Source organism: Pleurodeles waltl, chromosome 3_2 (genome assembly GCF_031143425.1).
Source record: "Pleurodeles waltl isolate 20211129_DDA chromosome 3_2, aPleWal1.hap1.20221129, whole genome shotgun sequence".
Taxonomy (NCBI): Eukaryota; Metazoa; Chordata; class Amphibia; order Caudata; family Salamandridae; genus Pleurodeles; species Pleurodeles waltl.
In genome coordinates, this window is record NC_090441.1 from 172447952 (window position 1) to 172473492 (window position 25541).

The following is a 25541-nucleotide window of genomic DNA, read 5'->3' on the forward strand; positions in this document are numbered from 1 at the left end:
ATAAAATCACTTCCTTGTCCCAATACACGCAAGAGGGAGATTCCGACCAGGGAACCACAACTTGACGCTGACTGCCTCGTTGCAGATGCTGAACCAAGATCACAGGCCTTTGCTCAGGTATGAGTGTATCCGTCTCCCTAGTGATACAGAAAGGCAAGCTGAAAGCTTAACATGCTGTGCTCTAAATAGAACAAGCAGAGGGAGAGTAGAAACGGTTAGGAATTATGATAGCTTTATTTCTATGTTTTACTCTCCTGGTTACTATATCAATCCTACTATGTTGTATTGTTCTGGTTATTGCGGGTCACGCCTTAATATCTAAAATACAGTCGTTTTATTAAAACATTATATAAAACTTATACTGTCTTTGTCATTTGTATATGAGACCATATTGTGAATGAGAGAGTTGGTTTGGATCTGAGTGACCACGACTTCCCTGAGAAGTTCCAAAGATGTCATGCGCTCGGCTGCCCAATCATTTCTTCCCCGTGGGAGAAATGAGGCACTGCTAGTTAGCCGGAGCAACAACCGGATTTAGGGTGACAGAGTTCCTTACACGTGGGTCAGACTCAGTCCCCCACACCGTTATCGATCCTGCTGCCTAGAAATCCAGTAGTCTCATTTAGGATAATGAGAGCCCACGCGACATGGCGCCGCCAACGTTTGGTCTGGCTCTAATGTTTGGGTCCGACTGACTCTCTCGGTCTCGTATATATTTTGACTCCTCGGTTCCGTATGCGGAGACGTCCGTGGGGCTGAGGGTTTCCGCCACCACAGGTTGGGTACATCCTATTGCTTAGTGGTCAGTTGTTCAAGCTTGAACTTTGAAAGGAAAAAACCCCGATATTGGTGTGCCTTCTCTGACCTGCAGCCGTTTTTTATGAAATGGCGAATCCTAATGTAGTGAACATAGCAATTAGTATGCGACATCCGCTCACGGGACATCTATTGACACATGGACTGACAGTCCAGGGGGGTCCAGTCACTTTTGTGGTGGACGCCCATGCAGCCTATAGAGCGGAACTTTTTTATTCTTGGGTCGCTTTTCCAGCAGTGGATGGGGGAACAAATACTTTTCACGAATACACAGTTGCGAATGCCCCTGGACAATACAGGGCTTACGCTTATTTAGAAATACCTCTATCTTATCAAGAACACCATAATTGGCTTGATGGCGCCCCCCCACACACAATAGCACAAGTAAGGTTAGGTCCACTGAGTAATGATGGTCCTACCTGGCCTTTATTGGCTGCATATACACCACATCCTGCGGTTGCTCAATTGGCAGTGGTTGAAGCTCGTCGTTTATATACAGAATTAACGGCTACATATAGACGATTAGTTCAGTTTGTGATGCAGACATTAAATACGAATGCAGCGCGTGCTGCTCCAGCGCACCCACAGGCGGTGGTTCCGGGTCTTAATCCGGCCACTGTACACTCAGTTATGGGTAAAGCACCGGCTAAACGAGAGGAGACTCCGTTTTGGCTGGCGCAAAAAATGTATACGCTGGAAGCAGTATTTCCCCATACGGGACCTCAGGATAAACATAGAATTTTGACGATGTGTTTGCCGTACGGGATGGTTCCTCCGGTGGACCTTTGTAATACCTGGGGCACGGTGTTTGCCGCGCTCTACACTACGGCACACGGTACACCGACATTAGCTAATTTACCGGACGTACTTAAGCAGATACAGGAAGAATATGGGGCTGCCCCTGCCTTGGATTTGGGCATGCAGTTTCTGGGCAATTTTGCCACAGTTTCTTCTATTATTTTGAGTAATCTCAAAGGAGAGGCAGTAGCACTAGCAGTGCGTATGCGTCTTCGGGATGTTCCGCTGCTTCAACAGGAGCGGGAGCTTCCGAGAATAATAGCGGAAACATATTCTAGTATTGGTCGTGATAGTCTAGGGGCTAGACCACAAAAACCCCAGTTACAGGGTAAAAATAATAAAGATCATGCTAAACAGCAACAACCTGAGGGTTCGAAAAAGCGCTGGGAAAAGAAACAGCAAACACCTAAGAAGGATGATGGGCAGTCCCTGCAACCGGAGACCCCACAGAATAAGTATAATCTCAGGAATAGGGATACTTTGAAGACACCTGATAGATATCAATATACTGATACACGCCAATCTCGTTCCTTTCAGGACTCCTCGGAAAAGAGAAGTGAGAGAGGTGGGCGGTCAGAGCGGAGGACGGAGTACGTGAAACCGAGACAGGATTCACAACGCTCAGCGGAGGTTTCTATTAAACAAGAAGAGAAACCGCTGCAACAGAAACAGCAATTCAAAAAGAAGAAAGTGGCAGCTGTCTCAGTTAGACATGCCGCTCAAGAAGAGAGTTCTCTTGACGAACAAGACATGGGCGTTAGCACTGTTAGACAGCGCGGCAGAGGTCACAATAGTTCGCCGGAGTCTTCTAGAGCATCTGGAGGTGAAAGCAACTGATGACTTCATACAAGTCGAGACGGCGGATATGCGAGTCTCTGATCCTGATAGAGTATATGAAGTAACTCTGCGATTGGAAGGGGACATTGACCGTGTTATAAACGCCATTTTTTGGGACCATGTGGTAAAATCATATGATGTTCTGTTGGCCGAACAAGATTGGCCACCTGACTTTGTTCGCGACTGTCCAGTTGGGGAGGAGGTTATTACACCTTCCTTCTCACCACTTGTTCCGAGAGAACTCGCGGAGTCCTATAGTAAATCATGGGCTCTAGCACAGGCTCCCGCCTTGTATAGAAATAACGTGGGGTGGGACAGACAATCACCTTATCGTGTAATACCGATAAAGGGCGAACCTCAGCCACAACCGCAATATCCTATCAAATTTGAAGCTAGGGCATCGGTTAGGAAAATTCTTACTGAATTGGAGTATCAGGGTGTTATTGAGCCCTGTGTCTCGCCGATGAATAATCCCTTGTTTCCGGTTGCTAAACCGGACCATTCATATAGGATAGTGGTGGATTACCGACATTTGAATAGTCATACACGCACATATGCAATACAGAATTCACATAGCGCAGCGCTTATGAATAATATAGTGCGTAAAAAATACAAAACAACATTGGATATCTCGAATGGATTTTTCTGCCAGAATATAGCGCCCGAGAGTCGGGACTATACCTGTTTCAGTGCGTTTGGCCCCCAGAAATTTTTTTGTCGTTTGCCTCAGGGGTATAAGAATAGCCCAGGACTGTTTTCGGCTCGTGTAACTGAAATGCTGCATGAGTTCGACCCTGAAGCATTATCATATGTTGATGACATATATCTGACAGATGATGAGATTCTGCAACATCTAAGGCGTGTATCGCGCATTGTTGTGGGATTTGCTAATATTGGCTATAAGTTCAATTTTAAGAAATCAAAGATTGCTTTCCTCAGCGTCATTTTCCTGGGATATGAGTTGTCGAGTGAGGGCAAGAGCTTAGCGCCACATTTTTTGGAGAAATGTGCTTTATTGCAGCCTCCTAATACGGTTCGGAAGCTCCAGTCATTGTTAGAGTTTCTGAATTTTGGCAGAACTTACATTCCTGAGTATGCAACGCGTATAAAACCATTATACGAGTTGATTCGCCCGAGTTTTTCGAGTAAACTTTGGACGATTGAACATACACACATACTGCGAGAATTACAGAGTGATCTTTTAGCAGTTAAACACTTACACACTCGGGACAATATGACACATTTAGTGATCAGGGTAATACCTGGGGCTGTTGGGTTTACTTATGTCACCTTTAATGAAGGGGAGACTGTCCCGATTGCATACAAATCTCACTTGTATTCTGCTGCAGAGCAACGTTTTGCACAAACTGAGAAAATTCTCACTGCAGTACAGATGGCTGTTATTAAAGAAAGACCGCTGGCCCAGGGTCAACGCATTGTTGTCGTTTCCCCGGTTCCGGCCTTAGAGGCTGTTACTAAAGCAAGTGTTCCTAATTCGAAGGCTCTACACCCGCGATGGATACAATGGGCTACGTCTTTGACAGCCACTGATGTAGATTATGTATTTGACCCTAAACTGCAGACTCAAGAATTTCTTCAATACGAAATAGAATACCCTGTTCCTGCTGGTACATTGCCTATTGACCAATATGAAGTGGTCATGTATACTGATGGCTCTGCGCAACCGGCGGTTGGGACTAAACAACAATATTCTGCTGCATGTGCGGAGATGAGCGGCACTATGGAGGGGGAAGTGTTCTGCCCCCGACATACTTATACTAAAACCTTGGGAGATTGCACGGCACAGCTGGCTGAGCTCAAAGCTCTATTGTTAGCGTTGGAGCACGCGGATCCGGCACTTTTAACCTTGCTGGTCTGTGACTCCTACTACTGTGTGCAGTCTTTCAACGAATATTTACACTATTGGAAGATGAATCTGTTCAGAGATTCTAAAGGCAACACCATTAAGCATAAAATGTTGTGGGGTAAGGTTGCGGATCTAAAGGAAACGCTTCCTAATGTCCATGTTGTGCATACACTTGGACACCAGCGCGTTGGAATACACGTTGCTGGGAATACTTTGGCTGATGAAGCCGCGAAATCGGCAGTGGCTGTCGCCGCAGTGACTCGTTCGAGTTCAAAACCAGACACAGAAATTTCAGCTGCCATAAAGGCTACGGCTGATGGCACGCCCTTTCCTAAAGGATTTCCTTCGAAATATAGTTACTGCTTGAATGGTGCGCTACATGCTACTGTTACAATTCCAGGCATTGGTGTACGTGAAATTCCCAATAAAATTGAGAGACCTCGATTGATTTCTGCAGCACATGAGGGGGTGGCTTCTGCACATGCAGGGGTGGCTGCCACAATTTCACTTTTACAGGCTCGTTACTGGTGGCCTGGTCTCTATAAAGAGACGAAACAGTATGTCCTTTGTTGTGACATTTGTCAACAAATTAAGACATCGTTGGCTAGACGCCCGCAGCAGACGCCCCTTCTGATTTCAAACAAACCATTACAGTGTGTGTACTTGGATCATTGTGGTCCGCTGACACCAGATAGTGCATACAAATATATATTGGTTGCGGTAGATTCGTGCTCCAGATTTGTATGGGTATGGCCACAGCGCTCGGCTGACGCTCAGACTGTTATTAAAGATTTGCGTATCTTTGTCGATACATTTGCAGTTGCGGCTTTTCATTCGGACCAGGGCCCTGCTTTTGCCTCTAAGGCATTCAGGGACACCATGGCTTCGTTGGGGGTCCAACTCCAATTCTCGTCTCCATTTCATCCCGAGGGAAATTCTGTCGTGGAGCGTTTAAATCGTGATTTAAAGCAATCCTTAACAGCCAGGGTTATAGGTACGGGTCGTAGTTGGCTAGCCCACCTGTATGGAGTACAGAGAGCACTTAATAACTTGCCTAGAAGGTCACTGGGGGGTCGTACTTCATATGAGTGCCTGTTCGGAACACGAATGTATGTTCCTGATCTAGATGGTCCTGGTGTGGAGGCGGCAGATACGCCCTTTGACATAAATGATCGTGTCACTGTTTTGCAGGATTTACAACAATTTCGTGAAGATAACTCTTCTGCGAGTGCTGCCTCCTCTGGAATTAAGGATGAGCCAGTGACACCTACTGGTTGGATACCCAGGATTGGGGATCTGGTGCGTGAAAAGGTCGCAGTTAAAAAAGAATTTGGTCCTTCTTATCGAGAACCTGTCCCTGTGTTAGGGGTAAGCGGCACGAGAACTGTGATTTTACCGCCGCTGCGAGGGGCCAAAGGAAATCGCTTTGTTTCCATTGATAATGTCAAGTTACAACATGTGGCCGATTCTGCACAGCAGACCAAGAGGGACACCCAGTAGTTCCGGAATCCCTCTCACTACTGGGGATGAGGTCCCGATGCAGGTGATTTTCACCGACACTGTTTCCTCTCCGAGCTTGGGGAGGGTGGATGATGATCTTGCGATCGTTCCACCGACGGCGATTAATATGGAATCTTGTGATCAAATTGCTGTACGTTCTACTGATGTTTCTGAACATGTGGTTTATAGCGTGCCACGGCGGGAGGCTCCGTCTGCTTCTTCGTTCAGAGTTGCACCTTTTGCTAGAACTGCTTCTGGCTGCTTCAACGACGCTGATAATGATGGGTCCGGCTCCTCGTCTTCGATGTCTTCTGTCCACGGTCCACAACGGCTGCTGGGATGGCTTAAACGAACATATTTTGTTTTTCCTTGGAACTATTTTTGGCTATTTTTGGCCGTGATGACTATATTACTATGGTTGGGATTTGTGCTTACTTTTTTTCTGATAATACATGGTCATTTTCTTCCTGATCGATCTGACATTGAGCATGTGGAGACTGTGTTGAAACCACATTTTTCGTCTCATATGGTTCGAAGAGACTTGTCCACAGTGAACATTTCTGCTATACCAGTTCCGGATGGAATTGTGTGGGATAAAGTAATGTTTGATATATATGGTCCCACTGAATTGATTCAAATACCGTATGTCCTCAAATTATCAATGAATGATATTGTTATACCTGGCATTGTTTCTGATGATTGGGATGTGAAGACAGTAGATTCTATGCTATCGGATTTGCAATATTATACTGTCTATGACGATGAAGATGCTTACCAGTTTAGAGATAATCATGGTGACATGTTTTGTTACAACTATTATGGACACCACTTTATTCATAAAGCTAGTAGCCCTAAGTCCATGTTTAATTATGTGCAATGGGAACATTGCTCGACTCCTCCACAAGGGAGTTCAAAAACGTATTATGACAAATTTGCATATTTTACGGGGCATGATCCACGTAATGCTAGGTCCTACTATTTTAAAGTTACACCGTATTCTAATAAGCAAATGTTATTGACCGATACTAAATTACTGTATTCTAATTTGTTTGTATCTAAACTGTCGGTCGAGGGATATGAATACTGGTTCAAAACTGTTGACTTGAAAAGTGTTTGGGGTACAAAAAATTGGCAAATGCGAGGCAGGGACACGTTATTTAGAGCATGTATTATCCCTGTACAGATGATATTCCTCAATGACACAGTACAACAGACTAGCTGTTTGGGCTTAGCAACGATTAAGGAGTTAACTTTGCCTAGTATACCTGTCCCTTCTAAATTAACAAATTGGCAGCACTATGTGAATGCTACTTTCAGTGACTTTACACATTGGGTCCAGAATGGTACACTTAACACTTCATTGTTACATCCAGGCGGGTGGTTATTATGGCCTGTAGACACTAATATGTGTCATCAACGTTTTGTCACCTCTTCAGGGGGGTTCAGGACTAGTAGGGCAGACCCTCGTTACGTTTCACCAGAACATGCTGATATTATAACTACATACAGTGTGGGGAAGCTTTGTCAGCAATGGTTGAAGTCCTCCACGCTGGATGCAGTTAAGTCACATCTCATGTTACTGTCTAATAATACTGATTTACAAGATTTTTTGTCAGGTCCCAGAGTACCACGGAAGAAAAGGTTCTTATACGAGGTTTATAATGAGATTTGGAAGCTTTCACAACAAGAGGCTGCAGCCCGGTTGAGGCAGATTGATCAAGAAAATCTGATGCAGACCTTGTCTGTTGTTGATAATGGCATGCATACCCTTTTTGAACGTGTTTACACGATTGACAGCATTGTTTCCTCTGCCATTGACATTATTAAATCGGACATGTCTTCTTTATATCATGGGCAGAGTCAGACGCGGTCCATCATGCAGCTGGGTTGGACTCTTCAGACCTTGAAGGCGGGTCGCGTTCCATGGCAGCACGTTCGTGCCAGAGAGATCTTTATCTCTTTTAATTTGACTCGTCAACAACAACTGATGGCTAAAAAGGAAGCGACATATGTTATGTTAAATATTGAAAAATTAGAGAAACTGCCTTTCACGGTAGCTGAGATTCCGTCAGCTGAATGGTTGATCCATGGGGTTATTAATTTGCCTATCTCTACTTTGCAATTTACTTCGTGTTTGAAGCACATTCCGGTGGGTAGATATGAACTATTGGGAGACAGTTACATACACGAGGTGTGGGACCTTCCCTTTCAGTACAGATGTGTTAATGGTTTGAAGGAGGTTTTTCTTAGCGGCAGCGAATGCGAAGCTTCTGTCAGCCATTCAATGGTTTGTAAACAGCTGTCCTTGCACGGGGCGTGTAACGCTTCGATTGCTAACTTAGCTTGTTATCTGAAGGGAGTTCCAGTCCCGGTTATTAAAAACACTTTCCAGGTGCTTTCTAACGGCAGTTACATTGTTCTTAACGGCGAACGCTGCTGTGGCATGCGTGCCGGAATAGTTTACATCGTCGTTGTCAACAAGGCCGTTACGTGCTGCGGGAATGTGTTGTTTCCCCCCACTCAAATTAGGGAGGTAGCGGACATCTGGCCTCATATTGCTACTTCCAAGGTTGATTTCGACAAGTTGAGTCGGCTAAAAGCTTTGTTGTTTCAAAAGCATGTGGCCCTTACATCTGCTAGCGAGACCTACGCACTTCAGGTGGCAAGGTCATCGGCGGAGATACAGTCCCTTTTGAATACTAACTTTCCGACTCACTTCGGTGAACTTGTGGGACGTATATTTAATGCATCCAGCACTGCTGGTATTGCACATTTTTTCAAAGTCGTTGGTATTGGTTTTGCTCATACCTTCTCTTCCATATTCGGTTTGATACCTTCGGCTATACATTCTATTTTCGGAAGCATTTTTGGGGGTTTCCCGATTACTTTGTCTTTTTTGGCTGGAGTCTTGCTGTTATTGCTGTTTTTTCGCAATGGCTGTCCCGTCACGACGAGATCCTGTACTGCTGCTCCCATCAGCGCAGCTGTGTCGTGAACGCATGATGCAGCATTTTGGAGCAACACTCCTGGGACATTTGGAGTACGACTGGTCTCTGTCATTCAGACCGGTTATGGATTGTGTGCAACCCGTGTTTCGATGCCTTTGGTGCTCGTTTGAACATGCACTGGCTCTCTGTCTCTCATTGCAGCGCCCTCCAATGGTCGATACTGATCTGTTGATGTTCCCGATTAGGGCTCATTCCCAGACTTGTGCACTACGGATGCGCTTGCTTCGTGAGGCAGTCTATGAGATTCCCTTCCTGGAGGAAGATGGTGTTGTCTCTTTCATAGGCCCTGCACGGGGTGCCGCCCTGAATGGTTTTGGGGCTTTGGATCACACCTGCTCCATGGTACTTTGTGGCGTGGATCTTCCGATATTGACATATATCGAAGTGGAGGAACTCCTGCGTTCTATCGCTTCTATCTGACGATTGGATTTTTACAAAATTGACACTATATTGAATTTGGTTTTATGACCATATGTTATCTAAATTTATGACTTTGTTGTCTTCTCACCTTGTCGAAATACTTGTTTTAGGTATTGTTTATATTTAGGGCATCCTTTTATATTATTGGAACCACTTGCTACCGACAAGGGGAGGGTGTAGTGTGGTTAGTTTTACGTATTCTTTGCGCTTTAGCTTCAGGCTTTAGGCCTTTGTGCATTTTGCCCTGAATATATTTTATTCATTTGCTGACAGCTTAGAGCCTCTGTGCACTCTGCTCTACATGCTTTTTATTAGGCTTCGTACTGTTATTTTTCAAATAGCCAGTTCTACGGTGTTGTTTTTTATTCATATCACACTGTTTTGCCTACTTCAGCACTGGAGTTCTCCATAACATATTTACTCTGTGCTTCAGTCAAGGATACAGTCTGGTACATTGCCGAGAGACGTGGTAAGAGTTTAGACTTGGCATTCCTGCGTAGGGACATTTTGTGATCACGATGACATGTTAGTTATAAAATCACTTCCTTGTCCCAATACACGCAAGAGGGAGATTCCGACCAGGGAACCACAACTTGACGCTGACTGCCTCGTTGCAGATGCTGAACCAAGATCACAGGCCTTTGCTCAGGTATGAGTGTATCCGTCTCCCTAGTGATACAGAAAGGCAAGCTGAAAGCTTAACATGCTGTGCTCTAAATAGAACAAGCAGAGGGAGAGTAGAAACGGTTAGGAATTATGATAGCTTTATTTCTATGTTTTACTCTCCTGGTTACTATATCAATCCTACTATGTTGTATTGTTCTGGTTATTGCGGCTCACGCCTTAATATCTAAAATACAGTTGTTTTATTAAAACATTATATAAAACTTATACTGTCTTTGTCATTTGTATATGAGACCATATTGTGAATGAGAGAGTTGGTTTGGATCTGAGTGACCACGACTTCCTTGAGAAGTTCCAAAGATGTCATGCGCTCGGCTGCCCAATCATTTCTTCCCCGTGGGAGAAATGAGGCACTGCTAGTTAGCCGGAGCAACAACCAGATTTAGGGTGACAGAGTTCCTTACACGTGGGTCAGACTCAGTCCCCCACACCGTTATCGATCCTGCTGCCTAGAAATCCAGTAGTCTCATTTAGGATAATGAGAGCCCACGCAACACTCCTTTTGCTGCAGAAAGTGACTTCCCACAAGTGTGGCCAAGATGAAATGTCAATGGACAACGCTTTTGCTGACAGTGCCGTTAAAAATGCTGCTTTATCCACGGCTCCCTACGTATTTGTGTGAAACTGCTGTACTTTATGCCTCCTCTGCAACAGCCACTGACAAGCACTTGCACGCACACAAATCTGAAAAGGTGGTTTGGTCAATGCACCGGTGTCGGAAGCATCTAGCTAGATGGAACATCATGAGAAGAATGGAAAAAATGGTTGCTCCCAAAATATCGCTATCCGATTTGGTCCCTCTGTGTCATTTTATCACACGTCAGCCGAGATGGCATTATCCGTGCCACAGGGGCACACCGGTTTGCACTGTTGGGCACTGGAGGGGAATTAGACCTTTTGCGCTCAGGGCTTGCCTGCTGCGGCCCGCACCTTCAGTGAGAGACTCAAACAGGCAGATTCTCCTTCTCCATCCACACAGCCAGACTTTGTGAACTCAGGTTGAAAAAGGCATATTGATATTGGTGCCACCTCTTGTTGGGCAGTATGAGTGAAGTGTTTCATGATGTAAGAGCGGTCCAGTTCCATGAATTGCTCGGTGAGCTTTAATCCTTGCTTTAAGTGTGATCCTTCTAACTACTAGGAGCCAGTGCGCATAAATGAGGCCAGGTGTCATGTGGGTCCACATTGGTAGGCTGAGTGGATACCTGGTGGCCTAACTTTGAATCCTTTATAGTTCTTACTATATTAACAGAAGTGCTCAAAGAAAGAGTGTGTTGGTGTACTCACAGTGTTAGAATACTAATGCAACAATAGTTTGAATCTTTTGCAAGAACCCTAGGTCTTGAATATTCATCAAAGTTAAATCATCATGTGAAGATTTTCTAGATCACTATATTTTCTTGTAAAATGGATTGTGTGGAGCCTATGAGCATCATTAAGCTTCTCACTTTTATGATGTGGTGGTTTCTGTGTACCTTGAGCCAGCCACTGACAGGCCGGGTCTGTCCTGCTTACCGGATGGCTAGATGAAGCTTGGGTATCTCTCTAGTCAGGAGACACCAGGTTCCAATGTGTCAAACCCTCACAGTTCATGTCCACTTGGAACTAGACTTTGCAAGGAAACCCTTCTATTGTGCACTGCTTATGGCACATCCCACACTCTCTGAAGCCTTTTTGAGTACAAGAGTGAGGTACATTACGGAGACAAATCACATGCCTAGTTTTCACCAGTTTAGACCTTCCCCAAACAACTATCTACTCAAGCCCAGATCTCATCTAAACTTCTCCATTCCTCCTGCCCACTTGTCTATCCTGCTGACCCAATGTGCAAGGGCTTGGAGGGAGCCTCACGGTGCAATATGCACAAAGCAAAAAAGTAAATACATACTTCTCTGTGAGAAAAAGGCTGTGTGGAGTAGGACAGTGAACTAATTTTCCAGTTGTGGTGGTGGTGGCCTCCTTCCTGATCTCCTGTGCTGTGCACAAAGTTAGTTGGCTTTCCAAGTATGGAACTTCTCATTTGCAAGTGGTACCGGCGACGTTAAGCGGATGAGTGGCAAGAAGAGCAGCAGGCATCCCTTGGTGGGACGGGGTAAGGTCACCTTGGTTGGTGGTCATTGGCGGGCAGAATTCCAACCCTAAGCATCAGGTATTTTGACTCAAGATTTCGGTCTCTCTACACCACCTTCCTCCCTGGTGAGAAGCTTGCATCTCACGCTGGTTCCAAAAGTTCTGGTGTCTTCAGCTGCAGTTTGCGAGAAATAGTGGTGAAAATAAGATTGTTGTGGGTGGAGGAGGCGATCTGGTGCAAGGGGTAATAGCCTTTAAGTTATGTCTAATATTCACTGTCAGCAGATCAGTATTGACATGATTGTCATTATGACAGAATATGTTTAATTTGCCTTGATGTCTCCTTACTGTTGATTGTGTCTGCTCCTTCCACAGCCCCCTCAATGACAAAGACAGCATCACGATAGGACGGCTACAGTTTCAGGCCTTCTTCACGCCCGGTCATACCGTGGGACACATGGTCTACGTCCTCGATGGGAAGACTGGTGATGCCCCCTCCTGTCTCTTTTCCGGAGACCTCCTCTTCCTCTCTGGATGTGGTGAGCAGCGCCTACCCCTCTTAGCACTTAGAAATAGTTCAGCACTTTACAAAGCCTTGAATCCCTACTGATAAGCTGAGCCCCCCCCTTAAGATTTCCAAGGTCACACTGCCAACTTCTTCTGGAGAGACTGTGCCTGCTCTAAGACCGAAATTGGTCAGCCTTTGTTATTTGGTCAAAAGTGACTTCTCTACTTTCCCAGGCCTTCTTACGTGTAGGGTATTCCTTTGTGATATTTGGCCATGTTGTATGTTTTGTAACACTTTCCCAAATCTACTCGAACTTTCCCTGCCTTGTACTGACTCAGTCGAAAAATGAGTTGGCTTTCTCCAGGTGTCAGAAAGGTATCACAGTTGAAGATTAATGCCCCTGCTTGATTTGTCAAATTAACCAGTTATGTTCTTTGCTCCTCAGGGCGGATGTTTGAGGGTAATGCAGGCACCATGCTGGCCTCGCTGGACACGGCCGCTGCTCTTGGGGACGACACGCTTCTGTGGCCAGGTGGGTCTCTGGGTACTGGTTAGACATTTGGGATATGAACCCGTGTGCTGCTCGTGTTCTTTACGCAGGCGAGGCCCAGCCTCTAGTGTTCCAAATGATCGGACGCGCTGCTTTCCCAAGACTGTGTGTATCACATCCTGAAGACCGCTTACACCTCAAAGGATACATATAATAACACAAGAACTTGCATCTTCTCGAGGTTTGCCTAGCTCCCTGAGACAGGAGTAAGGAATTGTGTACCGGACAGACATTAAAATGTCTGGGGGACGGCATGTGAGAAAGGACAAAGGGTCTGATTTAGATATTGGCAGAGGAGTTGCTCCGTCGCAGCGGTGATGGATATCATGTCTGTCGAAATCTAAATCCCATGGAAAATAATGGGATTAGATTTGAGCAGACAGGCTATCAGTCATTGTTGTGATGGAGAAACCTGTCCACCAATCTCTAAATCAGGCCCTGATTCTCATTTGAAGTGTGAGGTCAGTGTTATGCAGGTACGAAGCCTTTTTTGATGTGTAGGAGGCCAGTGATGGACAAATGGATGCACTAGAATTCCTTGAGGCAGTCTGGGAGTCAGTACAGGGAGGGATTCATGACCTCATATCACAGTGCGTAAACGACTGTGCCTCGACTCCAGTAAACTTTCGTTTTCAGCCCTATCCCATGCACCTCCACCTAGGAATGGTCATTGCTGGTCTCCCTTCTTCCTCCCACATAGCTCCTCACGGCTTCCCTCTCCATCAGCCCTCTAAATGTTATTTTCCTGTTTGCATGTGCAGGCCATGAGTATGCGGAGGATAACTTGACGTTTGCGGCTGTAGTGGAGCCAGACAATGCAACGCGGGAAAAAAAGTTCCAGTGGGTGCTGCGACAGAGAGTGGACAAGAGGTGTACGGTAAGCAGAATATGATGCGGTGGGAGCAGAACATGCACAGCGATTAAAGGAAGTTTATGGAGAGTGAAAAGTATCCCGTTAATGGATAGTTGTGTAGGGGAGTGGGAGAAGAGATATAGGGGGTTATTACAACTTTGGAGGAGGTGTTAATCCGTCCCAAAAGTGACGGTAAAGTGACGGATATACCACCAGCCGTATTACGAGTCCATTATATCCTATGGAACTCGTAATACGGCTGGTGGTATATCCGTCACATTTGGGACGGATTAACACCTCCTCCAAAGTTGTAATAACCCCCATAGTAATTAGCGGAGGTGGAAGATGAGTGGGAGGTGGACAGCTATAGAAGGTGGTGCATGGTGCTTTGGACGGGAGGAGTTGTGTGGTGAGTGAGAACTGATATACTGTGAGAGGAGCTGCAACACGAATGGAAGGTGGTGTGCAATGAGTGAGAAGTGACCAGTGGGAGGGGGACTCTGGTGAGTGTGAGTGGAGGTGCTGCAACTGGAATGGAAGATGGTGTACAGCGAGCAGGAGGTGGTCGGTGGTGAGTGGGACATGGTGCATTGTGAGTGGGAGATACACAGTGATATGTGGTAATTGTGACTGGACAGAGGTTGTAGGAAGATAGTTTATGGTGAGCTGTGGCCCACAGTAAGTGGATAGTGGAGGGGCGTGAGCTGGAGAAGAGGTGCACGTGCAAAGTGAGTGTGATTTGGTGCTCGGGAGTAGGAGTTGGCACACATGGGTAGGGGGTGGTATTCAGTGAATGGGAGGTGCTGCAGCATGAATGGATGGTGGTGAGCAGTGTTTGAGAAGTGACCTGTGGGAGGTGGACTCTGGTGAGTGGGATATTGTACAGTGTGAGTGGAGGTGCTGTGGTGTGCAGTGAGTGGGAGGTGATCTGTGATGAGTAGGAGGCGAACTCTAGTGAGTGGGATATTGTGCCATGTGAGTGGAGGTGCTGCAGCACTAATTGAAGGTGGTGTGCAGCGAGTGGGAAGTGACCTGTGGGAGGTGGACTCTGGTGAGTGGGTGGGATGTTGTGCAATATGAGTGGAGGTTCTGCAGCAATAATGGAAGTGGGCGGTGGACTCTGGTGAGTGTGATATGGTGCAATGTGAGTGGAGGTGGTGCAGCAGAAATGGAAAGTGATGTGCATTTAGCGGAAGGTGAGTGGTACGTGACGCATTGTGAGTGGGAAGAACACAGTGATATGTGGTCATTGTGACTGGAAGGTAGTTGTAGGAAGATACTTCCGGTGAGCTGTGGCCCACAGTGAGTGGATAGTGGAGGGGTGTGAGTTGGATAAGAGGTGCACGTGCACAGTGAGTGTGATTTGGTGCTCGGGAGTAGAAGTTGGCACACATGGGTAGGAGGTAGTTTTCAGTGAATGGGAGGTGCTGCAGCATGAATGGAAGGTGATGTGCAGCGAACAGAAGGTGATCGGTGGTGAGTGATACGTGACGCATTGTGAGTGGGAGGCACACAGTGAAATGTGGTCATTGTGACTCAACGTGGTTGTAGGAAGATACTTTATGGTGAGCTCACAGTGAGTGGATAGTGGAGGGGCGTGAGCTGGAGAAGAGGTGCACGTGCACAGTGAGTGTGAATTGGTGCTCTTGAAGAGAGTTGGCACACATAGGTAGGAGGTGGTGCTCATTGAATGGGAGGTGCTGTACAGTGGGTCTTAGGTGATGAATGGAGTGGGAGGTAGACATGGTGAGTAGAAAGCTGAGTATGGTGGGTAGGAGGTGATGTACGGCACGAGAGAGGTGGTGAATGATGTGTGGAAGTTGGCGAATGGTGAGTTATTTAACTTAGAGAAAGTAACCTATAAAAATGTCCACAAAAAGTAGGCTTTACAGGAGCAATAAAATGTCCAATCACTCTTGAGGGATTGCGGATGAATATGCCATCAAATAAGCAAATAGGTCTCATCCTTCCAGTTTTATATTGTGTTATAGGAAATCACAAAATAGTGTGTATTAACAAAAAAAGTTCTGCACAGGAGTAATTTTCATTAAAAAAAAAAACAGCACGGTTGCAGGCCATGAAGCGTTTGCAGATGGTAGATGAAAACTAATGAGGCTTAGTAACCTGGGGTCAGATGTATCAACCCATTTGCCTTCGCAAACGGTGCAAATTGGTAAATTTGACCATTTGCGAATGCAAAATAGCCCTTCCAGATGTATAAAAAGCATAGGCAGTGCAATTTTAAGGAATCACATTTTTTTGTGATTCCCTAAAATTGCAACTCCTGATAGGGAATCACAATTTGCGAACAAGCATTTCCTAAATGCGAAATGGGCATTTAGGAAATGCTATTACCACCAACTCCAAATTGGTGGTAACCATGTGCAATTTAAAAAAAATGCATTTTTGAAAGTGCCATGTAGAGCACACATAAGGTATGTGTGCGCTTTACATGTGCACAAATTATTTTCAGGGTGCATCAAAGGGGGCCCTAGGCCCTCTCCATCCTTCGCTTCGCATTTCCCAATTTTGCGGTTTCCTAATAGGAAATCACAATTTAGGTAATGCAAAACCATTCACACCGAAGGCCCATAGGAACAAATGGAGTCACAAACCCAAATAGCGATTCCCTAATAGCGATTCTGTAGGAATCGCTATTAGGGATTTGCTATTTTGTAACATACCGTTTTGCATTCCTTAAAATTCTCTATTTAGAAAATGCAAAATGAGATTTTGATACATCTGGCCCCAATTTCTCAAAAAGAACTCAGAAATTAAATTTCTGTTTGCTTCATTTGTTGGACACGCCTGGCTTTCTGCAGTCCGCAGTAGGGATTCTCTGACCACTGTGTGCTGTACGAATTCCAGTTTGTCCTTCGACCTTGGCTATAAAAGGCCTGCACGAGTAGAAAATGAGTTAACCTTAAATAACAGATCATTGGAGTATCTTTATGTACTGTTGTGCCTAAGTGCCCTATCACATAGAGATATTGCAGGAGGGCTTGTAATGAGAAGATATGGTAACGTTTAACATCTGCCGCCACGCTGCTGGGATCCATCTTTCTTCACTGAATCGGAGTCGAGGGGCGGAGGGACTGTGGTTATCCCAGGGTGGCCTAGGTTGGTCCATGGGGGCATGATTAGTGTCCGGTTAAGCAAGCCAGATCTAGAGTCACTGTATGAAAACATATTCCATATGGATATCCTAAAATGTCTTATTAATCTTGTCCTTGCCCTGGTGTGGTGTGCTTGAATAGCCCTGATATTGCCTTTTGCTGCTAAAACCACCAGGTGTTTGAAGTATGGAGGGCAGAGCAGAGAAAGGGATCAAGGACTTTAAAGTAGGAAGTTTGTGGAGGGAACACTAGTGATTTGGGCTGAGGGAAGAAGCATGAATATGTTAGACGAGCAAAAGTGTGTTGTATTGCATTGTAGAATTTATATAGCGCTTTATGCACCTGACAAGCCCACAAAGCACTCCAGCGGCCACATTATGTAAAAGGCCACTGACCATGTTTGTGCCACAGTGCACCTGTAACAAGGTTGGCTGGGCGCAAACGGGGACAGTGCACCCAATTTACAGATAAGGTACTAACTCCCAGGCTAATGCAAACTCGTGGCCTTCCTGTGGGCAACACATTATTATAGGGCAGAACAGCTGTTTGTAGCAGCCACTCAGTCTTTCACAGTGCAGGCAGCACACAGCCTCCTTTATTTACAAAGGGTGGGACCGAGATCTCCCCAAAGGAGGCAGGGGGAGTGAGTGATGTCTGGGAGTTCCATGGGCCCCCAATTCCGCCCTTTCAGAGGGTGCCCTGATTGGGCGGGGGTGTGCACAAACTGTGTGCCACCCCTTTGTGGCACAGTCAATGTACATCTGACAGCCTCTTTGCTGCTACACTGGCATCCAGAATGTGACACTGAACAGAGGCAACCTGCTACCCTCATTTGCATGGAACCGCACCCCCATGCAAATGAGGGAACGCCACCTGAGGTTCCAGCTGGTGCAATATGTGTTCTGGTGCGATCTCTTATTACAGAAGGAGCTGCACAGGCGTCTTTGGCCACTCCCCTGATACCAGATCGCCTCAGGGGCGTAGAAAGCAGGGGCATTCACTGGTTCCCAAGGGGGCTGAATGCGGAGCAAACAATACTATTTGTTACACAGCACCCCCAAATGTACTTAATGTGGACTTTGCATGTTACCTCAAAGTTCATGGCAAATGCACAGCGGTCTGGTGATAACGTCCTGTTGGGCATACCTTATGTGATGTATTATCTGACGGTATAAATGTGTCTGTAACCAACAGAAGGGACCGTATACTTTTGACCTGTGCTGTAATGGTCCATATGTTCCTTACTCTCCAGAGTCCATCCACACTTGGGGAAGAGAAGGAGTACAATCCCTTCCTGCGCACCCACAGCCGCGAGCTCCACGGCGCACTCAACCTCCAGCAGTCGACCGACGAGGAGTGGAGTCACTTCCGCGCCAGGGTCTTGGAAGAAGTGCGGAGGAGGAAGGACTTGTTCAAAGGAAGGTAGTATCGGGCCCCGCTGCTCGCCAGCCTACCTCTTCAGGGCCTGTCCCAACGGATAGAGACTGTTTCAGACCAGGACTGTGTCTGGTCACAGAACTGACCTGGGCTCGCATCCTGGACCACGTGTCGCATGAGTTGTGTGAAGGACTATAAGCAGCGGATGTAGAAGACGAGACCATACCATCCACCATGACCGAAAGCTGTGCAGAGACAGTGTTGAGTTTTTCCTTTAATCGCAACTGTGAAATAGTTTAGCAAATTTCAGCTGTGATGGGCAGACCCTGCCCCAGGGATATTGGGGATGCTGTAGATGGGTGAAATAAATGCTAAAAAATAAATAATAAATAAAATGTTTTCCCTCTTTGATGTCTTGTGGTTAGAGTGCTCTTACATTTTTGATATCTTGTTTGTTAACTCAATAGGAGAATTGGATTTTAAAAATTCTGATTTCAAAGACTAATTCGGGGATTGAAATACCTATTCAAGTGCTTCTGAAGAAACTTGCGGAGCTCTTTCGGCAACCACCATCGTGCGTCGCTTGCAAGTGAACTATCTGAAACTGGTTGTCAGGTCTGTGTATCTTGTGAGGCCACATACCTGGGGGAGGGAGGAGCTTACATATCTCTGCATCAAGACTAAACTTGGGCTAATATACATTTGAGGGGAAGAGGTGTTTGCAACAAGTATTCAAGGGCCATCAGGGTAGCTTTCAGTCCCATCAGTGAGTTCAACTCTGGGATGTCTTGAGATGCCCACAGCTAATCATCCTAGGTAATTCCTGCTGGCCTCCATCTTTAAGTGCATTCTGGGGATATAATGAAGGTGAGTTCCAAGAAGTGAAAATACAACTTACAAGCACTTCTAATGCACCCACAAGAGACCTGCAACCTCCTTTGCTGATGCACCAGTTTTGTCAACCAGTGTGAAAGTAACCTCTCTTGGGGTACAGCTGGATTGCTCACAAGTATGATGATAAATACCGAACCACCCCCCGGCAATCACCTTTCCAAACAAATGTTGACTGCAAATCAACAGTGGCGTGTAGGACATACAGGGAAGTAATACAACATGTGATATGTTAAAAGACACAGAAGGTGTAGAGCAGCAGGGGAAATGCAAAATAACCTTTTGCCTACCAACCTAGAGGGAGGAGCAGAGAGGTTCAAGGTAGAAACACAGGATTTGCAAGCAAGCATTTGCATTGCAATCGGTTTTGCATTTTTGAAAGTTGGAGCTCTTGGCGTTGAAAATGACAATGTTTTTTACTTTTGTATTTTTTGGTGTGCAGTGAAGTGATGATATTTGCATAGCACTATTGACATTTGTATGACCTTGCGGCGCTAGAGAACCAGAAAATTGGAAATAGTTTATGAGGGAGGGGAAATAATAGTAATATGCCCCCTGAAAAAAAGTGACATCATCCTGGAAACCAGAATCACTCCTAGGGAATGCAAGATTAAGTAAAGCATGTGAAATGTGAGCAGGAACAACATGGTTACCTTAACACTTTTACACTTATTATTCAGAAATCAATGAGTGTTTTTGCCTGAAAAGTTAAGGATATGACTACAAAACCCAGAAGGCACCCGTTTCAATGTCCATTGCTTATATCCTTAAAACGTAAGCAGTATGGTTTAAAAAGACCACATCCCTGATCACAGAGCCGCGGTACACATTGTACAAACTAAAATACGGAAACAGCTGATATGGCTCATGTTAATCGTTCTCCACTCTGCGCATCATCCAGGTATTGCAATGCCTCCAGGCATGGTGCACTCCCCACCCGGGGAAAACAATGGGCGTTATTCACAAGACCCTCGCGCCGCCGGTGTGGCATGTTTAATATGGGAAAAAGTGACGTACCTGCGGTGCAACGGGTTTGTAAATAACGCCCCATACTGTTCAAAGAAAGAGGAGAACATGAAAGTAGCGCTTCACTGGCAAACTCTGTAAAGCGGCGCTGCATGTGGTTTTGAATAAAAACCTATCTGCCCGCTTTGCGACCCCTCTGTCTTGCTTTGTTTAGTTTTTTTCCCGTATTTTGAACTTTTTTTTCTCTCCTTCCTGAGGCTGCACTTTGGAATAGAAAAATGTCAGAAAAAGACGACATTTGCAGCCAAAGTGTTCTTTCTTTTTTGGATCCATTTCACAGCGGAACAAATAAAGGAGAGGAGAGGAAAGGGAGGGCAAGAGCCGCTTGTTGAAGTCATGGCTTTCAGCAAGTGAGGATGAGCGGGACAGAGACAGAAAGAGACGGAACAAGAGGAAGAGGAAGAAAGGGGGGAGCAGCTGCCAGCGTCTGAGCAGAAGCGAACACTGAAGGGAGGTGGAGACTTGAGATGAGTGTGGTGAGGGGTTCATCATATTCAGAAGGCGGCCTACACCGTGGTGAGGCAGATAAATCCAGGAAATCGGTTGGTTTTATTGCGAGTGGACCAAAGACGAGCTCAAGTGCAGACTTAAACGTTTTCCACTGTACGCATCAACCAGGCATTGCAGTACCTCCAGGAATGGTGCACTTCCCAACCCTGGGAAAACAATGTTGTTCGAAGAAAGACGAGAAAATGAAAGTATCTCTTCACTGGCAAACTATGTAAAGTGGCGCTAACGTGTGTGGTTGTGAATAAAACCAATCTAGTCACTTTGCGACCACTCTGTCTTGCTTTATTTTGTTTTTATTTTTTTTATTTTTCATATTCTTGAACCTTTTTTCTCTCCGCCCAAAGCTGCACTTTGGAATACAAAAATGTCAGAAAAGGACTACATTTGTGTTGTTTTGTTGGTAGCCGGCTCATCGCAGATGGCAGGGGCGTAGGGTGACCACCTGGCATGAGTGTAATTTCAGACAAAGGGTCAAAACTCAGGACAGAAATTCAAAATTCAGGGCAAAAATTCGGGACAAAAGGTAGGTTTTACAGATATATCAGAGGAGGTCACGCAATAGTATATAATTAAGTAAATAGACAACCAACACAAGTACGAGTCAAAATATGTTTATAATAGGTTAAAAAGCATTAAAGCACAACAAGCAAAATTTGACCACCGATACAAGCGAAAGATGTCACAGACAGTAGCAATATTAGTTTTAGTGCTTGTTCTTGAAACTCTACTTTTCATCAGAACTAATAGACCTTTGAAGTTCTTTGTTCCTCAGAGAAAACTGATAAAAATCTGCACACAAATGTTTCAAGTCCACCTGGACCTGCAATTCCACCTTAACAAACTCAACATCACACCTTTTCTGTGTGTCAGTCCAGATGAACTTCAAATGTGGAAAAATCCACTCAGTCGGTGCATTGCTGTCTGGCAAGCTAAGTGTAAACAACATAAGCTTTTTTATGTTGAGAACATCACATGGCAACTTTGAGAAAACATTCAGCCATTTCTATGCTCATGGTAAGTTGGAGCCTGCCACAGCCCGCAAAGTAGGAGCAATTATACTGTATTTGTTGAATAAGTATTGCAGTTCCAGGTGAAAGGTCAAGTTAATTGCATCAGCAGCTTGCAGAGCTGCTGAAAGGTGAGCACTTCTCCTAAGCAGCATGGTTATAATGCTGAAAGTAATGGCTGTCTGAGACATCAAACCATTTTTAAAAATACTTTAAGGAGCGCTCCAAACATTTAAAAAAATCTCTCTGCGTGCATTTGCTCAACTCTGAATCATGGGATATTAAATATTCATACACTTAGAAACCAAAGAACTGATTTTTTACTCTGTCCTTCAAGTTGTTCCGCAATATCCTGAAGATGCCTAGTACCTCTGGGGCGCTCAGCTCATCCTTTGCAGGCTGCAGGATAGACATATCGAATATGATCAAAATGTTGTGAACAAACCTAAGGTAATTTTCGCCATGTGGCATGGTGGCCTCCCTACTCTCAAGTCATAGAAAATCCCATATTGCTCTAAGTGTTTTTTCTTTCCCTAGAGAAAGGAAATAGGACCTCAGTGCTGCCCAGCACTTGAACAGTCGGTCTATGGCTGGGAACAAAGTGAGCTGCCGTGTTGGGACATGCCAAAGCAAAGTCTGCCACTCTAGGTCCTCAAAAGAAAAAATGTATCGCAACTCTGCTGTTCACTTTGCTGAAGAAGAGAAATGGTTGTAGACTTTTAGAATAAAGGATTCTACATCCATGGAAAGTCCAACAATGGCTTGTTTAGCACAGTTGTGAAGGATGTGGGCAGGACAGTTTGCAGACAGAGGCCCTAATTACAAGTCTGGCGATCGCATGACCGCCAGACTCGCGGTGGCGGTCGCACCGCCAACAGGCTAACAGTGTGACCGCCACATTATGACCGCGGTGGAGCCGCCACGGTCATACTGCTGATACTGCCAGGCTGCCGCCAGCCTGGCGGTCCCAGCGGTTGTAATCCACCAGGGCAGCGCTGCAAGCAACGCTGCCCTGGGGATTACGAGTCCCCATCCGCCAACCTGTCCATGGCGCTAAACACCGCCATGCAAAGGCAGGCAGTAAGGGTGACTAGGGGGGCCCCTGGGGACCCCTGCAGTGCCCATGCACTTGGCCTGGGCACTGTAGGGGCCCCCATGCACAGCCCCATCGCGCAATCCACCGACCCAGCTGGGGTGTCATAATAAGGCCGGCGGGATTCAGGCCGCATAGGCGGCCTGACGGCGGTTTGACATTGGCAGGCGGACTCCGCCACCCGCCAATGCTGTAATGAGGGCCAGAATGTCTTCATTTGCTCCCTTTAAAAGCTGAAATACAAGGGATTCTATACAGGCCTATAAGTCTTAAAGGCCTGGAAGTGCTTTGGAGAGGTTGTCATATGTTGCATTTGACACCTGACTGATTCTTTCCCAATCATATTGACTCAGGTAGCTCTGAACACTTCTAATTTGATAGCGACTTCTAGTTGCAGATCCGTTACCATAGAACTTCCCCCAGGCTTCAGTCTCAATCCAGAGATTTTTCTTCGAGCAGAACCCTTATGTGCCGTTAGGTGGTGTCGGTCGACTCCCCATCTGTTGTTGGTGTCGTGGTTGCCGGATATGACATCATGGGTCATATATAGGCGCAAGCTGGGCGCACTGACGTCAGTTCTTTCCTTTCTGTGGCAGACTACGCACAGCTTCAGATAGCGCTACTCTGACAGTCGTTTTTTTACTTGCCTTTCAAAGTTTTGTCAACGTTTTTTGATGCCTGGTGCATCAAGATGCCATCTCGTAACACCAGCTTCAAGCCCTGCAACTCCTGTCACTGCATGATGTTGATGACTAATCCGCACCTGGTGTGTTGGTAGTGCTTGGACAGTGACCCGAAGTTGTGCTCCGACTGCCGAGCCATGAACCTGAAGGCTTTAACAGCGATCCCTAAAGCTGCTCGCAACGTCTGGTTCTGCTTCGCTCCCAGCCTCGATCAAGAGGAAGGTCCCGAGACTGCTCGCAGAGCCATCACCACTCCTCCTCGTTCCACTCCAGATTGTAGGGTCACTCAGGTAAGCACAAGAAGAAGTCAAAGAAGCCCAAGCATTCTTTGACTTTACCCCGTCGGTCAGACGACATGACGTGGGAGAAGGAGCGTCCTCGCTTTAGGCCTCTGTCTTTGGAGCCTGTTTCTGGTTCAGCCTCACGCTTCTCACGGTTTTCGGCAGCCACCCCTGCCCAGTTAAAAGAATTTTACAAGGCCATGCGCCTCATCTTTGGGCAGGCCGAACCTGTCAGGAAGCCTTTAGGCCACTAAGAGTTCGAAGGGGCCCCTTCGGGTTCCGCGCAAGGCTGCTTCAGCCTCAGCTCTGAGGGGCACCCCAGGATCCGCTTCCGGCCTAGCATCAGCCATACTCTTGCATCCTTCCCCGACAATGGTCCCGGCGTCAATGCTCCTGATGTCGCTTGGGTCCACAGGCGGCGTCGATCCCATACTCATCGCCGACTCTGACACAGAGCTGGAGCGGCGTCGCTCAAGACTGATTCCGACTTTGGCAGGGACTCTGGTCCTTAGATCAGAGGTTGTCCGTTATTCCTATGGGTATGACTTCAGTGAGGGTATGGAGGGGTCGCTGGACCCTTTTGAATTGCAGTTTGAAGACCCTATAGACTGGGCTCAAGAACTGGACGAAGCCAGCACTCTGGATACTTCCCCTGATGCTGGTATGCTTTTGCCCCCTACTGTGACTACGGAGGAGGAGGCTTCCTACTCCATGGTGGTACGGAGAGCGGCTGAGGTCTTGGGCCTCGAGCTGCCTTGGGTGGCTATCAGGACCAATCTCCTGACTGAGGTGCTTCAGCCTGGGGCTTCCACATCAGAACCCCTTTTGCCCTTCAATGAAGCCATCAAGGATGTTATGCTGGAGACCTGGTCCAAACTCAGCAGTGGGACTCCTGGTAATAGGACAATAGCCCGCTGCCATAGGCCCGGCTTTCCTGACCCAGCACCCCACTCCCAAGAGCTTGGTCATTGAAGCCTCAACATCCCATGCCGCGTTTCCTTCTGCTCCCACGGATAGGGAATCAAAGAGGCTGAACCACCTTGGAAAGAAGTTGTTCTCTTCGTCCAGCCTGGTATTGCGGGCTGTAATTACCACACGGCTTTTGGGCTGTTACACCAATAACTTATGGGACACAGTCATGCAAGTGCTGCCACAGGATCCGGAGGAGGCCCAGACCATTCTATCCCAGGCTGTTGCTGATGGGAGGGACGCAGCCAAGTTCACAATCATATGTGGGCTGAATATGACTGATTCCCTGGGCAGATTGGTTGCTTTGACGGTGGCCCTGAGGTACCACGCCTGGTTACGGACATCTGGCTTTTCAGGGGATGTCCAATCTACTCTGATTGACAAGCCCTTTGATGGCACCGTCTTTTCGGGGACAAAGCAGACTAGGCACTTGAGCGTTGTAAGGAGTCCCAGGCTATGGCTCGGTCCCTTGGCCTCGCTGCTGCCCCTCGTCCTCCTAAGTCTGCTTTTCGCCCCTTTTGTGGCTACAGAAGGAGTGCCCCACTACGTCAGTTCCCCACCAGCTACCTTGCGTCACATGCTGCCCAGCCTCTGCGTGGCCGGGGACAAGGGATCCAGCGTTTGCCTGGATCTGGGAGCCAGAGGTCTAGCCAGTCCACTGCGCCCTTCTGCTGCAG

General features: G+C 46.5%; 1 protein-coding gene across 2 annotated transcripts in view; it reads left to right on the forward strand.

Moving 5' to 3' along the window:
- The window catches only part of LOC138286641 (probable hydrolase PNKD), a 235025-nt gene extending 216210 nt beyond the window's left edge, over positions 1 to 18815 (forward strand). For both annotated transcript variants that reach the window (XM_069227094.1, XM_069227095.1), the window contains exons 6-9: positions 12376 to 12539; positions 12954 to 13040; positions 13820 to 13935; positions 18280 to 18815. In XM_069227094.1, coding sequence (XP_069083195.1) covers positions 12376 to 12539; positions 12954 to 13040; positions 13820 to 13935; positions 18280 to 18453 — 541 coding nt within the window. In that variant the 3' untranslated portion in view covers positions 18454 to 18815. The remainder of the gene's footprint in view (positions 1 to 12375; positions 12540 to 12953; positions 13041 to 13819; positions 13936 to 18279) is intronic.
- Positions 18816 to 25541: the final 6726 nt, after the last annotated feature.